The following is an 18,628-nucleotide window of genomic DNA, read 5'->3' as shown; positions in this document are numbered from 1 at the left end:
GAAAGGGTAATAATAAAGTAATGTATTGTATGGTATTGTATTACTGTACAGTGAAAGGGTAATAATAAAGTCATATTGTATTACTGTACTCACATGTTTTAAGGAGTTGAGGTGAATGTTCTTCTTCTTGATCCAACCTGTAGGAATGAAACACACATTTATATGACACACACACACACACACACACACACACACACACACACACACACACACACACACACACACACACACACACACACACACACACACACACACACACACACACACACACACACACACACACACACACACACACACACACACACACACACACGACAAAAGTCACTGAGTAGTGGTTAAAACCGCGTTGCTCATGAAAATATCATGGATTCATATGGCGGTGGCAAAACTGACGGGTTCATGAGCTCCGGCACCTAATAATTTACAAATGAAGCACTGGACTAGTGTTGATTTTGACAGAAAATTTTGATTCAGTTTTAGTCATAGTTCTTTGAATCAAATTCCATTTAGTTTTAGTCATATTTTAGTCATCTGAAATGTTTTACTGTTAGTCTAGTTTTAGTCGACTAAATCTACAGTTGATTTAGTCGTCTAAAATGTATTTTGGCGGTGCCTTGATGGCTTCGTAATGGCTGATTTTGTTGTGCTCCGAAAATAGACGATTGTGAGATCTGTTATTTTCAAAGCGCAACAACCGAGCACAAACGAGCATAAAATGACTTGTCTTTTAGTTCTACTGGATCTCTTCTCCACTCGTCCCTCACTAACATTTTAGTTTTGATTTGTTGATGAAATCGTCAGCATATTTAGTCTTAATTTTAGTCACAGCTTATGTTTTGTTTAGTTTTTATTTTGTTTTTGTCAGTGAAAAAAGGTCAACCAACATGTTTTAGTCGACAAAATCAACACTGCACTGGACACACATGTATTATATGACACATGTACACACTCACACATAGACACACATGTATTATATGACACATGTACACACTCACACATAGACACACATGTATTATATGACACATGTACACACTCACACATAGACACACATGTATTATATGACACATGTACACACTCACACATAGACACACATGTATTATATGACACATGTACACACTCAGACATAGACACATATGTATTATATGACACATGTACACACTCACACATAGACACACATGTACACACTCACACATAGACACATATGTATTATATGACACATGTACACACTCACACATAGACACACATGTACACACTCACATAGACACATATGTATTATATGACACATGTACACACTCAGACACACATGTATTAAATGCAATGTTGGGTAACGTTACTTTTAAAAGTAACTTGTTAAGTTACAGGATTACTGCCATGTTGCACACGTGTGACAAATTAATGTAAACAAGACCAGTAAGTGTCAGATATTCATAAATAATTTGAATGTGAATTTATTTTATTTCATTTGAATGCTTAAATTGCCATTCCAATGTCGTTTTTTAATAAATATATACATTTTAATTTTATTTAAAACAAATCTTACCTACCAATGCAAAAATAAATAAATGCTTCTATCACGTCACGCATGATCAACAATAAAGTTTGAGTGCATGCACTGCTGTGTGTGTGTGTGTGTGTGTGTGTGTGTGTGTGTGTGTGTGTGTGTGTGTGTGTGTGTGTGTCTGGTCAAGTTTGAGTGCATGCACTGCTGTGTGTGTGTGTGTGTGTGTGTGTGTGTGTGTGTGTGTGTGTGTGTGTGTGTGTCTGGTCATGCTGAGACACACCATGTTGGTTCAGCACAGAGGCAGACAAGACTCCTCCCTCCCTTTAGCCCCATAAACTTCGCTTGAAAGTTACGTTTAGGAAACAATAATTATGACAACCGCGTAAGTCTTTATGTTACAATGTCCGTCTGTAATGTAGAGGAGCTTCTCTGCCTCTCTCTGTCACACAGCACAGCCGTCCCCTCAACATGCAGTGCAGTTGAGCTGTAGCTCCGCTTCAGCTGATCTGCAAGCCCACAACGCGTCACTGATGCAACGCGGAGTGGGCTTGTAGGTCAGCTGTGGTCCCTGTGTGACACCGTGGTACACTGAAGCAAAAACAGGCACAAGGCAGGAACGCACAGACATAAAGCGGTGATTTTTTTCAAAGAACTGCAATGGGTCACAAATGAGAGAAGAAGCGATACCCAGCATTTTATATGAAAACAACGTCGCTACAACGTGAACTTGACGCAGACATCGCTTGGGACGGTGGATGGAGAGCCCGTTCTCGTTAGCAAACGAAGGCTGCGGTCAGAACGGATGGATCTTGCTCTGATAGTGCAGTAGCTATGTGACTTTTCAGCCGTTGCCCGCATACCCCTGGTAGTAAAAACAATTAAATACACTTTCGCTACTCATCAAAAGAAAAACGGTTTTAATATGTTGAAAGCCTATTTTCCTTAGTGGGTGGGAACACTCTGAGCCCCCCTACGTCCGTCTAAAATACACTTTTTGTCCAGAAAAGAAAGTATTCCAGCGGATAGATTTTTTTTTAGTTACTCCACTGCACCCCCTACAGAGCTGGTCAATGGATTTTTGAGTGGTGCCAACCTCTCCTACATTTGACAGATGCAGTTGATTGCAACCAGTTACACTAATTCAACACAAGCAGGAGTCACTTAAAGACATGCACACACAAACACGCTGGCTCAGCACATGTGCGTGTGAAGTGCGCATGTGTGCACACACAAACTCACACACACACACACACACCCACCCACCCACCCACCCACACGCGCACTGGACTAGTGTTGATTTTGACAGCAAATTTTGATTCAGTTTTAGTCATAGTCTTTTGAATCAAATTCCATTTAGTTTTAGTCACATTTTAGTCATCTGAAATGTTTTACTGTTAGTCTAGTTTTAGTCGACTAAATCCAGGGGCGTCAATTGGGTATGGCAGGCTATTGCAGCTGCCATACCCTGGCTCCAGGGAAGAAAAAAAAAAGAAGTACTTTTTTGATAATAAATCGGGAAAATCAGGCAAAAATAAGAACTAAATAACATAACCCTAACCTAACCCGAATCCTAACCCTAAAACCGAAATAAAGTAACCAGAAACTGGAAAAAAACGAACCCAACCCGCCCAGAACCGCACAAAAATTTTGCGCGCGCGGGGTGACCTCATGCACGCGCGCGCAGGTCGCGTGCATGCTGCCATACCTTAGCTTTTGCTGAACTGACGCCACTGACTAAATCTACAGTTGATTTACTCGTGTAAAATGTATTTTGGAGGTTCCTTGATGGCTTCGTGATGGCTGATTTTACACTTGGTTGTGCTCCGAAAATAGCCGATTGTGAGATCTGCTATTTTCAAAGCGCAACTGGATCTCTTCTCCACTCGTCCCTCACTAACATTTCAGTTTTTGAACGAAATCGTCAGTATATTTAGTCTAAATTTTAGTCATAGCTTAAAGGTAGGGTAAGTGATCTTTTTTTGGTTAAAACAGAAAGTATTTTGTTAAAAGGTTAAAGCACTACATTCTGATAGTAATCATTGCTATAGAGTGTTTGTTCAGTAACAGGAGTCTCCTTGTCTCTCCAGCTCTTTAATAAACAGAAAATACATTTTCCGGTATGTGTCAAAATCTCAGCTAATCAGGAGAAAGTACCCATTTTTAAGCTTCATTTTTATAGTGTTCCAGTTCCAATTCTGTCTGCTCATTTCTTAGTGTCATCACTTCGAATTTCACTTGTTTAATCTGTATCCTGATTGAGTTCTCTATAAAATTGGAAATGAAACTGAAACTGAAACAAAAATGCATTTTCTGTTTAATAAAGAGGTGGAGAGACAAGGAGACTCCTAATACTGAACAAACACTCTATAGCAATGAGTACTATCAGAATATAGAGCTATTTAATACTTATTTTAACCAAAGGAAATCACTTACCCTACCTTTAAGTTTTGTTTAGTTTTTATTTTTGTCAGTGAAAAAAGGTAGTCCACCAAAATGTTTTAGTCGACAAAATCAACACTGCACTGGACACACATTTATTATATAACACATGTACACACTCAGACAACAGGAGTAAAAACTAGACTTAAAAAAAAAAAAGGAGGAATTGCAACAAGTGACATGGATATCTTGGATAAACCGGAGCGTTTGAAGCTGACTGGGAATGTCGACAGCAATTGGCGATCCTTCAAACAACAATTCCAGCTGTACATCGCGGCTATGGGATTGGAAGAGAAGTCGGGTGCAAGAAAGGTAGCGTTACTGCTAACAATGGCAGGCCCACAAGCTATTGAAGTGTACAATACGTTCGTCTATGATGATGCAGATGATAAAAATAAATTGGATAAAGTGCTCGAAAAGTTTGACGCGCATTGCTCTCCAAAGAAGAACGAGACATACGAGAGATATGTATTTCGTTCTCGAGTGCAGCAACAAAGAGAGCCTTTTGACAGTTTCCTCACTGATCTGAAGCTAAAAGCACAGACATGTAACTTTGACAATCTGAAGGACTCCATGATACGGGACCAAATCGTCTTTGGAGTGGAGGATAAAAAGCTCAGGGAAAGGCAACTGAGGGAAACGGAGCTGACCATAGACGGAGCCATAAAGATCTGCCATGCAAGTGAGCTGTCCCAAATGCATGTTAAAACATTTAGCGAAATAGGGACATACGGCGCTGCTAACATGAGTGACAGTTCTGTGTGCGTAATACAAAGAGGTGGAAAAAGACGCACGCAGATGCGCCCTGCACAGCAGCAAAGGAGCGACGCCACATTCCACTGCAAGCGGTGTGGTTCACAGCACGGACCCAAACAATGTCCAGCCTTTGGTAAGCAATGCTCTAACTGCCAAGGCAAGAAACACTTTGCTAAACAATGTTTCTCAAAAGGAAAAAAAGGGAAATCTGTGAATATAGTGGATGACAGTGATCTGAGTGATACATTTTTCGTTGGCATGGTTGACTGTGAAGATGAGCCTGCAAAAGAGGTTAATGCCATTAAAAAAGATAAATGGACAGCACCACTGCAGATAAATGGAACTTTGGTCACTATGAAGCTAGACACTGGTGCAAAGGCAAATTTGATCAGCATGTCAGATATCAGAGAAATGAAGGAAAAGCCCAAAATACAGAGAAAGACACTTGCACTGAAAGACTATAATGGAAAAGGAATTGACAGTCTTGGAACATGTAAACTGAAATTACTGTTAAAGGCAAAGTGCACCACCTACTATTTTCTGTTGTGGCTGAGGAACGTGATTCACTGCTAGGTTAGCCTGGTTCCAGACGAATCTGCCTTTGCAAAATTGCATGCACTTTAGCCCTCGGCAGATTAGGTCTGGCCCCCCTCCATAGAGATTTCAATTCTCTCCCTCCGCAGTTGTGCGGAGCCAACCAGGGCCCAGTATCCAAATGTGGGCGGGCTTATCACCTTATTTGGAGCAATGACGTACAAGGAAGCACTGCTCTGATTGGTTCGTTCAAGGAAGCACTGCTCTGATTGGTTTAGGTCTAACCAATAGAGTCCGTTTGGGGGGGGGGTGGAAAAAAATGTTCAGACCGGGGGGGGCATAAACTACTTGAACCCTTGCATTAGTGATGGGCCGATACCACATTTCTTCAATTCGATACCGATATTTTTGGGGGCAATTTTCCGATACCGGAACCGGAACCAGAACCAAACCGGAAACGGAACCGGCCGTAAACCAGAAACGAAACCGGAAATGGCCGTAAACCGGAAACGGAAGTACTAACGCGGAACCGGAAATGACCATAAACCGGAAACGGAAGTACATTAAAAATATCGATACTTTTTTTTAAAATATCGATACCAAACGATATTCAGACAATCGATCGATATGCACATCACTACCTAGCATCCCTACATTTACCAAAAATGGTAGATCTAGAGGCTCACAATGACATTGTAGATCTGCTACTTTTGGCATAGATATTTTGGTGTAGAGCGGAAAAAGAGCAGACTAAGTACAGAGCCGAAGGTCACGTTTACTAAGCATTGTGTGCAAATGTCTGAAAATACACATTCATTTGAATTCAACATATTAATGGTAGGGTAAGTGATAGTTTTGGGTATTTTTGGGTTAAAACAAAAAGCTTTTTGTTAAAAGTTTAAAGCTCTATATTCTGATAGGAATCATTGCTATAGAGTGTTTGTTCAGTAACAGGAGTCTCCCTGTCCCTCCAGCTCTTTAATAAACAAAAATACATTTTCAGGTAGGTGACAAAATCTCAGCCAACCAGGAGAAAGTACCCATTTATCAGCTTCATTTTTATAGTGTTCTAGTTTCAATTGCGTGTCTGCTCATTTCTTAGTGTCATCACTTCCAATTTAACTTGTTTAATCTATATCCTGTTTGAGTTCTTTATTCTGATTGGATAAAATTGGTATCCTGACCTGAAAATGTTGTTTCTGTTAAATAAAGAGCTGGACAGACATGGAGGCTCCTGTTACTGAACAAACACTATATCAATGAGTATTATCAGAATATAGAGCTATTTAACACTTATTCTAACCAAAGAAAACCACTTACCCTATCCTTAATAGAAAGAATATGTATTAAACAAACAAAAATTAATTGACACAAAACTGATGAAAGGGGCGCTAATTTATGATTTTGCCGTTGGGTGCTCAACCCACCAGCCCCCACCCCCGCGGCGAGGAGAAAAACAATAAGACGGTGTCATTCGAAAGGTGCGTGCGTCCGCCCGTTTCTGGAACCAGTTGTAGCACAACTATTAGAGCTTTATGGAAGTGCACAATGCGTTCCTCTGATACAAATCTATCTGACTCGGTATCATGCATCCTGCGCAGTGCGCACGTTACAAAGCATTTTAACCGTCCGACCAGCGCATTCCCAGTGGATGCTCGCTGTCTCCCGTGGGTGCATGAGCTCCCGAGCGCCCACAGGAGGATTGGCACGATGACCTGAACAGCTTTCCCGTTTCAACTTTTTCATTCAGCTAAGCTCGACTCCATTCATGTTTAACTGTGCTCTCAATGACAGTCACGTCCGAACTCCGAACTTTCTTTTATCACCAACGCCACCGCGATGATATCGTTCGACTGGACCGCGACCACACGTGGGAGTAATTTAATGCATCTTCTCTCGAGAAACAATCCAATATAGAGGCCGCTGGATAAACCTCCGACTACTGCTTTTGAAAACCTATCATGATTCTACCATCCAAAATGAAACACTACAGTGGTTGCAATGGCACCTGTATGAGTGACTTTTGTGAGTCGGTGTGACAAATAAATCCTCTCGAATCTCCGATTGGTAAACATAGCAATTGTTCCGCAGCTTATTTTAATGCAAGGGAATGTAAGCATACGTTTATTGTTAATTACTGCTGGTCTTCCGTTTCAACAAATAATTAGATCTAGCCCTGAAACATGACTGTCATACCATGACAGTCATGGTGCCGAGTCCCCCTGGTTTATAGCGGTGTTCGATTTTTTTTTTACATTGCAAACATATACATAACATAAACGTTGAGATTTGAAATATAAACTTACCTCCGAGTCACGGATGTTACAAGGCAATCTGGACCGCGATAAGTACCCGTATCTCCCGTATTGTTCAATAAAAAGCATTTTAATCCCATTGCCGGCCATTTTATTTTATTTTATTTTTTTTTGTAATGTATCAGAGTGCAATACACCTCCCAACCATTAGTGTCGCATGGTTGAAAGTATAGGAGAAAATTTGGAGAAAATGGCCGGCGATCGGATTAAAATGCTTTTTATCGAACAATACGGGAGATACGGGTACTTATCGCAGTACGGGTCTTCTTGTAACATCCGTGGCTCGGGGGTAAGCACTTTATATTTGAAATCTGAACGTTTATGTACATGTGAGAGTTGGCAATGTAAAAAAAAAAACGAACACCGCTATAAACCAGGGGGACTAGGCACCATGAACCATGGCTAAATCAGATCCTACCTGTTACGTAGCGTAATCCACTTTAGATTTAAAACTCCAGTGTCTTCCATTATTCCTGGAATTTCATCTTTTGGAAACCTTCCACCTTCCATAACTTCAGTGGTAAATCCGTGCTACTTTAAGTCATAAATTAATGAGAGGGGGAACGGAGCACAACATACTTAATTGCACACTGGTGTTGCATGCCGTAAATAGCGGATCTACAAGCTCACAACGCGTCCTATTCATGATGCGTTGTGAGCTTGTAGATCTGCTATTAACTGCGCACGACACCGGCACAAAACCAAGTATAGCTGAGGCTGAACACGTGGGGCCCGCAGGGGTGTCAAGTTACATTCAGCTCGTCGTGGCGCAGCTGATAGATCACTGGGGAGGATGGACGCTTTGTAGTTTGGAGATCATTTTGACTAGCAAGTAGGCCTATATGCTGAGTTTTGGCGACTTCAATCATGTCATTCACACCGCGGCCATCGATGTATCGATGTACATACACACCCCCCCCCCCCCCCCCCCCCTTTTTTTTTTTTTACATATCTGCACTGATCTCATAAATAGTCCCTAAGGAATCCTCACGACGGAAATCCGTCGCCACGACGGAGAACTTTAATCCATGGGGGCTCCACAATCCAGGAGCATAATGAGCGGCTGATAAAAGTGATGGAGCGGGTGCAAAAGTATGGGCTAAAACTCAACAAAAAAAAGTGTCAGTTTGGAGCTCAAGAAATTGTCTTCCTGGGAGACAAGCTCTCTGCACAGGGTGTTGAGCCTGATCAGGAAAAGATACGTGCCATACAGAGCATGCCAAGGCCCACGGACAAGACCGGTGTGTTACGCATAATGGGGATGCTAAATTTCATTGGCAAATTCATTCCCAACCTATCAGTAAAAACATCCTGCATCCGTGAGCTTCTGCATAAAGAAAATCAGTTTGACTGGACAGCCAAACATGAGAATGAGTGGGAAAATCTCAAACAGACACTGACCACTGCACCTGTATTGACTTTCTTTGACCCAACAAAAAAAATCAAGGTGTCAACAGATGCTTCGAAAGATGGGATCGGTGGAGTTCTCCTACAGGCTGAAGGTGAGCACTGGAAACCAGTGGCCTATGCATCCAGAACCATGACAGAGACTGAATGCAGATATGCTCAAATAGAAAAAGAGTGCCTAGGTTTGGTCTTTGGCCTAGAGAAGTTTCACAGCTACATATATGGTCTACCATCCTTCACTGTGGAGACAGATCATCGTCCATTAGTATCGATCATAAAAAAGAACTTAAATGACATGTCTCTAAGAATTCAGCGTCTCATGATGAAGCTGCAGAGATATGACTTTGAGCTGATCTATACACCAGGAAAGTACCTGATACTCGCTGACGCGCTCTCGCGAGCACCCACAAGGAGGTGTGAGAGTACATCAGATGAAGATGTTCAGTGCCATGTGAACATGGTATCTGCTGCGCTTCCTGTGTCAGACAAAAAGTCTGAACAAATAGCTGTTGAAACAGAAAAAGACACAGAGTTGCAGCATGTCATGGAGAACATGCAGAATGGATGGCCTGTAGGTTCCTGCCCACTGTTCTACCACATTAGAGGTGAGCTGAGTGTTGTTAATGGACTGTTGCTGAAGCAAAACAGAATAGTCATTCCACACAAATTAAGACAGGATCTGCTACAGAGAATCCATGAAGGTCATCTCGGTGTCGAGAAATGTAAAAGAAGGGCAAGAGACACAGTGTACTGGCCTGGAATTAACAAGGACATTGAGAAAATGATAAGCAGATGTGAGACATGCCAGAAGCATAGGAACAAGCAAACCAAAGAGCCTATGGTGATAGCTGATGTACCAACAGCACCATGGCATAAAGTTGGAATGGACTTGTTTCATCTGAAGGGAAAAGATTATCTCGTGGTCATAGACTACTACTCCAACTTTCCTGAAATGGCACTACTTTCAAATACATCATCAAGCTGTGTCATAACACATACAAAATCCATCTTTGCTAGGAACGGCATAGCCAATATCGTCCAGAGCGACAACGGCCCATGTTTTAATAGCAAAGAATGGCAGAGATTTGCTGAACAGTATGACTTTAAACATGTGACGTCTAGTCCTTTGTATCCACAGGCAAATGGGAAAGCTGAAAAGGGAGTCCACATTCTAAAGCAACTGCTGAAGAAAGCTGCTGACAGTGACTCTGACCCTTACCTAGCTTTACTCAGCTACAGAGCAACACCATTGGAATGTGGACTGTCACCTGCTGATGAACAGAAAGCTGCGTACTACACTGCCATGCATCTCAAAGCAAAAGAAACATTTGGAACTGGAACGGAAGCTACTAAAGCAGAAAACAAAGCAAAAGTCATTCTATGACAGAGCAGCAAAGCAACTTCCACCACTGTCAAGCAATGACACTGTCAGAATTGAAGAGCCTGGTGGATGGAAAACAAAAGCCACCGTTCTCCAAGAAGTAGCTCCACGATCGTTCACTGTGAGGACAGAGGAAGGACAGATCTTCAGACGCAATCGCCGCAGTCTTCTTAAAACACCAGAGACTGTTGAAGAGCTCAGTGAGGCCCAGGGTGAGTCCATCCCTGAGTCCATCCCTTCACCTGCCACAGATTCACAAACAACACATACACAACACACACAACACACACACCACTCTCCTTCTCCTTCTACACCTGTGCTCAGGAGATCCACAAGAGAGAGCAAAAAACCTGAGAGACTGGGTTTAAAAAAAAGAAAAAAAAGAAAACAAAATAACTGTAAAATTGAAAAAAAATATGAAAAAACAAACGAAAACAAAAGAAACACAAGATTGTAAAATGTATATGTGATTGATATGTGATGTCTAGATTGTCTAGATTTATTGCAGGATAGGAAAGTCAGATTTATGGTTAAAAAAAAACATTTATGCTGGCTACCTAATGCTTAGTGTATTAATGTTGCACTCTGATATTGTTCTTTGTGATGTGCTTAGATAGATTACAACTGCATTATTAGTTGCTTCACAGAAAGGGGGATGTGATGATTATCCATGGTGTCAGTAGTGTCAGTAGTGGGTCAGTATCTATATAATGAATGCACAGAGGCAGGAAGTGAGTTCATATAGAGTTCATGCATCTGACAAACATTTGTACACATGTGGTCGATATAAATAAAGAAGCCTATGGAATTAAAGGACATGGTCATCATTGACTCAACGAACAGAACAACATGTATTATATGACACATGTACACACTCAGACACACATGTATTATATGACACATGTACACACTCAGACATACATGTATTATATGACACATGTACACACTCAGACACACATGTATTATATGACACATGTACACACTCAGACAAACATGTATTATATGACACATGTACACACTCACACATAGACACATATGTATTATATGACACATGTACACACTCAGACACACATGTATTATATGACACATGTACACACTCAGACACACATGTATTATATGACACATGTACACACTCAGACACACATGTATTATATGACACATGTACACACTCAGACACACATGTATTATATGACACACTCAGACACACATGTATTATATGACACATGTACACACTCAGACACACATGTATTATATGACACATGTACACACTCAGACAAACATGTATTATATGACACATGTACACATTCACACATAGACACACATGTATTATATGACACATGTACACACTCAGACACACATGTATTATATGCAATGTTGGGTAACGTTACTTTTAAAAGTAACTTATTACGTTACAGGATTACTGCCATTAAAAAGTATTCCATTACGTTACAGGATTACCTCCAGAGAAAAGTAACTTGTTAGAATATTTTTGCGTTACCGACGATTAAAACCCACCTGTGAGGAAAATAGTGTGAATACTTCCACGACTGTAGCCTACTAAAGGGCAACCTCTCTGTCTTCTCTAAGTCTCTGCCATGTTGCACACGTGTGACAAATTAATGTAAACAAGACCAGTAATACCGACAGCCAGAAGTGGCGACCTATTGAATAGAATAATTACACAATCACCACAGACTGCAAGACATCGGTCACCGATTTTCGCGTAACATCCATGCAAGTCTCTGTTGACAGAGACGAGCTTGTTCATTATCAGGAAACAGAGCAAATGTGTCGGATGGATTTATCTTTTCCTTTGTGGCAACAGAAAGAACAAATATAGGTCTTAAATGTAACAAAGTAACATTATTTTGGAAATAGTAACTAAGTAATCGAGTACTCTAATTGCAAAACTAACAGGATAGATTACTCTGTTATCCAAAAAAAGTATTCTGTTACAGTAACAGCCTTACTTGTAACGCTGTTACCCCAACACTGATTATATGACACATACACAATCACACATAGACACACGTGTATTATATGACACATGTACACAATCACACATAGATACACATGTATTATATGACACATGTACACACTCACACATGGACACACATTATATGACACATGTGCACACTCACACATAGACACACATGTATTATATGACACATGTACACACTCACACAGACACACATGTATTATATGACACATGTACACACTCACACATAGACACACATGTATTATATGACACATGTACACACTCACACAGACACACATGTATAATATAACACATGTACACAATCACACATAGATACACACTTATTATATGACACATGTACACACTCACACATAGACACACATGTATTATATGACACATGTACACACTCACACAGACACACATGTATTATATGACACATGTACACACTCACACATAGACACATATGTATTATATGACACATGTACACACTCACACATAGACACTGTGGTGGCTCTGGCTCTGTGTAGCACACATTGGACCACAATGGAAACAAGCCCCCCAAGGCTATTTGTGTTATCCTTTTAACAAAGCTTTTTGGCTGTAGTACCGTACTGTGAACAAACTTGTTCTTCAAGACCTACTTCTGGTCTCCTAAAGAGACTTTTAATGTAACGGCCAAACCACACCTATGCATAAAGTGTTTAAGTCTGGTGTCGGAAGATAGCAACCTGGCAATGTAGCAATTATGAGTTGCTACAGGCCATGCTAAACCCCCAAATAAAGGGTAGCGCGACATGGCCGCAAAATAGGGCCCTATGTGTTACAGCACTACTTTTGGTGTTCCCTCAGGAATTGCTCTTAATAAAATGATTATTATTGTCATTGTTCCCTCAAAGTTGATATCACATTCTTGCCCCTGCATTTGTAACCCCACCCAACACATACAGGTCATCGCCGCAAAAATGACCAGATTTAGAATCTTCATATACTTAAAAAAAAGACTTACCAATGCAAAAATAAATGCTTCTATCACGTCACGCATGATCAACAATAAAGTTTGAGTGCATGCACTGCACAAAGAAAGTTAAGAACGTCATCGCTGCCATACCACCCAATTGTGTCTCGGCCACGCGCCTGTGTGTGTATGTGTGTATGTGTGTATGTGTGTGTGTGTGTGTGTGTGTGTGTGTGTGTGTGTGTGTGTGTGTGTGTGTGTGTGTGTGTGTGTGTGTGTGTGTGTGTCTGGTCACGCTGAGACACACCATGTTGGTTCAGCACAGAGGCAGACAAGACTCCTCCCTCCCTTTAGCCCCATAAACTTCACTTGAAAGTTACGTTTAGGAGACTTTAATAATTATGACAACCGCGTAAGTCTTTATGTTACATTGTCCGTCTGTAATGTAGAGGAGCTTCTCTGCCTCTCTCTGTCACACAGCACAGCCGTCCCCTCAACATGCAGTGCAGTTGAGCTGTAGCTCCTCCTCAGCTGATCTGCAAGCCCACAACGTGTCACTGAAACAACGCGGAGTGGGCTTGTAGGTCAGCTGTGGTCCCTGTGTGACACCGTGGTACACTGAAGCAAAAACAGGCACAAGGCAGGAACGCACAGTCATAAAGCGGTGATTTTTTTCAAAGAACTGCAATGGGTCACAAACGAGAGAGGAAGCGATACCCAGCATTTTACATGAAAACAACGTCGCTACAACGTGAACTTGTGGCTATCAGCGCAGACATCGCTTGGGACGGTGGATGGAGAGCCCGTTCTCGTTAGCAAACGAAGGCTGCGGTCAGAACGGATGGATCTTGCTCTGATAGTACAGTAGCTATACGTAGCTACTGTACTTAGCTATAAGTGTCTTGAGACAACTTGTTGTGATTTGACACATTAATAAAATTGAATTGAATTGAATTGAATCAAAACAAAGACGGTTTTAATATGTTGAAAGCCTATTTTCCTTAGTGGGTGGGAACACTCTGAGCCCCCCTATGTCCGTCTAAAATACACTTTTTGTCCAGAAAACAAAGTATTCCATCCATTCCATTGGATAGATTTTTTTTTAGTTACTCCACTGCACCCCCTACAGATCTGGTCAATGGATTTTTGAGTGGTGCCAACCTCTCCTACATTTGACAGATGCAGTTGATTGCAACCAGTTACACTAATTCAACACAAGCAGGAGCCACTTAAAGACATGCACACACAAACCCGCTGGCTCAGCACATGAGCGTGCGAAGTGCGCATGTGCGCACACACTCACACACCCACCCACACACCCACACACACACACACACGCACACGCCTAAAATGTGGACCTGCGAGGCACACTGTGGCTCCGATCGGCACCAAACTTGTCAGGGATCTGCCATCACAATAGCCACACCAGGGACCAAGTGTGGCACCCAGAGGGCCAGCCAGAACAATTGCTCCGCCGCTGTGTTCCTATTGGCTGGGCTCAGACATAACTCCAGTTCCCAGCATGCTAAACTTCCGAAACTTGCTAGGTGCATTTAGATGGTCAATAGGGACAGGATGTAATTTCTTAAGCCCTGCCCCCTCTGTGTTCCTATTGGCTGGGCATTAAACAGCCATAACTCCAGTTCCCAGCATGGTAATCTTCCAAAACTTGCTAGATGCACTTAGATGGCCAATAGGGACAGCCTGTAATTGCTTAAGCCCCACCCCCACTATGCTCCTGTTTGCCTTGAAATGAATGGACAGGGATTTATCATTGTTCCTCTAGTTCATATAGCTTAATGAAATTAACTCAAGGCACCACTCACTTCACACTGGGTGTGATTGTTTTTACTCAACACGGTGCGCCTTTTCCTCGGACCAGTGGTAATAAGTTGGTAATAAGTTGTAGCCTAATATTACTCTCCTCTTATCAAAAACTCAAATATGAACCTAAATAAAGGCCATAACCCTTAACTAATATAGTTGGTTTCACTATTTTCCTTAGCCTGTTATTATATCATTTTTATGTGTGCTTGCGGGTGTTTATTATTGCAAAAATATCTCTCACAAACCATTTCAGCATGGAATGACTTCACAAATCTACTCACTTGAGAGTAGCCAGTCCAACAGAGAGCAGCTGCTCTCCTCCCGAGTCTCCTGGTCGATTGAAGCTCAGGTCGAGCTCTTTCAGATGGGAGAGGTTGGAACGCAGAGCTGAGGCCAGAGAAGAAAAGCCTTCCTCCGAGACCAGACAGTGTGACAACCTGCAGAGAAACAAAACGTCTTAACCAATTGCTTCTGATATTCACGTAGAAAGAAATCCACACAGAGAGATAACACATTATTCACCTCAGAATCTCCAATGTGCAGTGTGGACTCTTCAGTCCAACAGAGAGCCGATTCACTCCTGAGTTCTGTAACTCATTGTAACTGAGATCCAACTCTGTCAGACTAGATGAGTTGGAACTGAAAAGTGATGATAATTCCTTACAGCATTTCTCCGTGAGGTTAGTTTGTCTCAACCTGAAAGGATAGATAGATAGATAGATAGATAGATAGATAGATAGATAGATAGATAGATAGATAGATAGAACAGTTAAACCCCCTCCAAAACTCATGGCCATGGATTAATAATCACAAATCTGAATACTCACTCACAAATACACAAATTGAAAACTTACAATTCAACCTATAGCAGTGTTAGCCCTACCCACTAGCAACAATTCACTTACTTTTACATGTTTGTACCGCGTACAGCCTTGCCAGCTGTACGCGGTAAAATCTGTGTTCTATTGTGATCAGGTTAACATTACAATATTATTCCCTTGCTTTTGTTTGTTATGTCAAGCCCAAAGAAAAAACATATCGACCACCAAATCGTGTTAAAATGTGTGCATTACTGTGTTTTTCTTCTAATATGGTTAAGGGTGACATAGCTAGTAAGGGCGGGGTTCTCAGAGACTATTAAAGACAGAGAGCTAGCACTGGAGAGAAAGAGAGGAATTTTACATTATTTTTTATCTTTATAAACACCGAAAGAGTGAATCACCATTCAAAGGAGTTTTTCTCTCGTGTTTTCAAATGCTATTATATTAGAATGATTGAGTAATTGCGGGGGGTGGGGAGCAGCTAAGTTATTTATCCATAAATGAAAGAGAAGTTTAACACAGAAACAGAAGTGAAAATCATCACATTTCTATAGTTATAACATAATGGAAATGTTATATCATCAGCATGAACTGATCTAACCTGAGGATCTTCAGTCTGCATTGTTGACTCTCAAGTCCAGGAAGGAGCAGCGATACCCCTGAATCGCTCAAGTCATTATGACTCAAGTCGAGTTCATGAAGACTTGAGTTGGAACAGAGAACTGAGGCCAGATTTCCACAGCAACTCTCTGAGAGGCCACAGTTACTCAGCCTGAATGGAGAGAAACACATATGAACATATTGTAAGTATCTTTGTCGTCTGCTTTGATAACTGTGTTCATGAAACTGGATCATAAATAAATCATATTCTCATACATACTGTACTGTCACCAGCTATGCACCTGGTCACTGGATAATGCATAATAGATCCTATTAGATATGTTAGTCTCTCATGCCTATTTAGTTTCCATCTGTGTTGAAAAGGATTGTTTCACCTGTTTACCCTGGCCTGTTTCATTTCCTCTTTTTGTTCAGTCGGTTATTATAGTTACCTCTTGCATTTTGGACTTCTACTTGTCTTTTTTGGATTAATAACCTGTGCCTCTGAGCCAGAGCCAGTTTACCCATTTATGAACCTTTACAACTGAGCCTGATCTGTTGCTTGTGTACTGGACTATGTCTGTTAAAACATTGGCTGCCATGGACGCAGATCTGCGTTCTTTTGCGCAAAAGACCGCACACTGCCAAGAACGCAGATCTGCGTTCTTTCCAAAAAAAAATCTTTCAAAATAAGTTGTTGTTTTTTTTTTTTTTTTTTTACCCAAAGACCAAGGAGATATGATTTTTCCGAAGATTTAGACTCCCATCCACTTCCTTGTAACTTAAAACTTAAAAATTCTGTATCTCGGCTCCTGAGTACTTTTTTTTTTGGAAATTGAAAAAGTCTGGCAGTCTACTGTAGAAAAAAAAAGAACAAAGATGGCAGCCAATGTGTTAATAAAGCCCTTTTGAACTGTTAAACGTATTGTCTTCTCTGAAATCAGGTTTGCTTATTCTGCCAATCTTATTTCCAATGAAAAGAAAACACCTGAAGTTGGACACAGTCAGCTTTTAAATGATGTGCCGAATGTTGAAATCTGAAAATAGTTAAGAATCAACTTTATTGTCTCAACACAGGTTTACAGGTGTAAAACAGTGGGTGAAATTTGTTTTTGTGCAAGTTTTACATCGTTTTTATTTCCACAAGAGAAAGGGAAGAATAATGAGGGGGGGCAAGGGGGAAGAGAGATCAATAAAAAACAAGTTAAAAACAAACACATTATCTACATATTTAGACCTATAAGGTAAGTTAACCTGAGGTAAGATATAGGTGTGGTAAGTACCTGAGGTAAGATATAACGCTATGGATGTTAGTTAAGGTGCGAGAAAAAAACAGAAATGTTGTACATGGGATTAAGGTGCAAAGTGTCCGCGTGTGTCGACCACATAGTCCACATAAGGTAACTGAATGGAATAATCCGCAGGTAGGTGTGAAATTTTCTACAAATCATTTTTGGAGGTCACTCTTTGATTTAACTCATTGAGTGCCCAAATTATTTCTGGCCATTTCTGGCCAGTAAGATTTTGATTTTTTTTTTTTTTCAAAGTAAAAAAAGTGCTTAGGAAGCGAGATACAGCCTTTTTCAGATATAAGTTAAACAAGGAGTGGATGCAGCTGCAAATCGTCAGATAATGATATCTTGGGTTCTTTCTTTGTTTTTTCCTATTTTTTTCAAAAACTCGTGAAACACGTTAATGGCACGTTGCACCATAGCGGTAAAACACGTGAAATGCGTTAATGGCACTCAATGAGTTAAGAAACTGGGCCACTCGTAAATCAGATATGACGGCCATTTATTTTAAGATGGCCTCCAAAATTAGACTGATTTTGCTTTTCAACATATCTTTGCCAATTCTTTTGTGAGGTCAATGTTCTTTTTTTCACAACAGGAGTTACCATTTATAACCATCAAAATTAAAATATTTAAAAAACATGCCATACAATGTGCTCACAGGCAAACTCAGGGATTAAAGAAAAAAAAAATCTCATGTATTACATTTTCACCCATCTGGTTCTGTTTTCTGTCTTCCTCTGTGACTCCTGCATGTCCTCTCTCACCGCATCCTTAAACCTCCTCTTTGGCCTTCCTCTTCGCCTCTTACCTGGTAGCTAC

The 18,628-nt window shown here is 40.9% G+C and overlaps 1 protein-coding gene across 1 annotated transcript in view; it reads right to left on the bottom strand.

Moving 5' to 3' along the window:
• The window catches only part of LOC311045024 (uncharacterized protein), a 120,244-nt gene that overhangs the window by 44,633 nt on the left and 56,983 nt on the right, over positions 1-18,628 (bottom strand). Inside the window, exons 12-15 of the mRNA XM_084056835.1 lie at positions 16,516-16,686; positions 15,616-15,789; positions 15,375-15,530; positions 94-137 (exon numbers count right to left, since the gene is read on the bottom strand). Coding sequence (XP_083912961.1) covers positions 94-137; positions 15,375-15,530; positions 15,616-15,789; positions 16,516-16,686 — 545 coding nt within the window. The remainder of the gene's footprint in view (positions 1-93; positions 138-15,374; positions 15,531-15,615; positions 15,790-16,515; positions 16,687-18,628) is intronic.

This window comes from Gymnoscopelus microlampas (assembly GCF_963454915.1).
Source record: "Gymnoscopelus microlampas genome assembly, chromosome: 1".
NCBI classification, from domain to species: Eukaryota; Metazoa; Chordata; class Actinopteri; order Myctophiformes; family Myctophidae; genus Gymnoscopelus; species Gymnoscopelus microlampas.
This window is presented reverse-complemented; position numbering and strand designations above follow the sequence as displayed.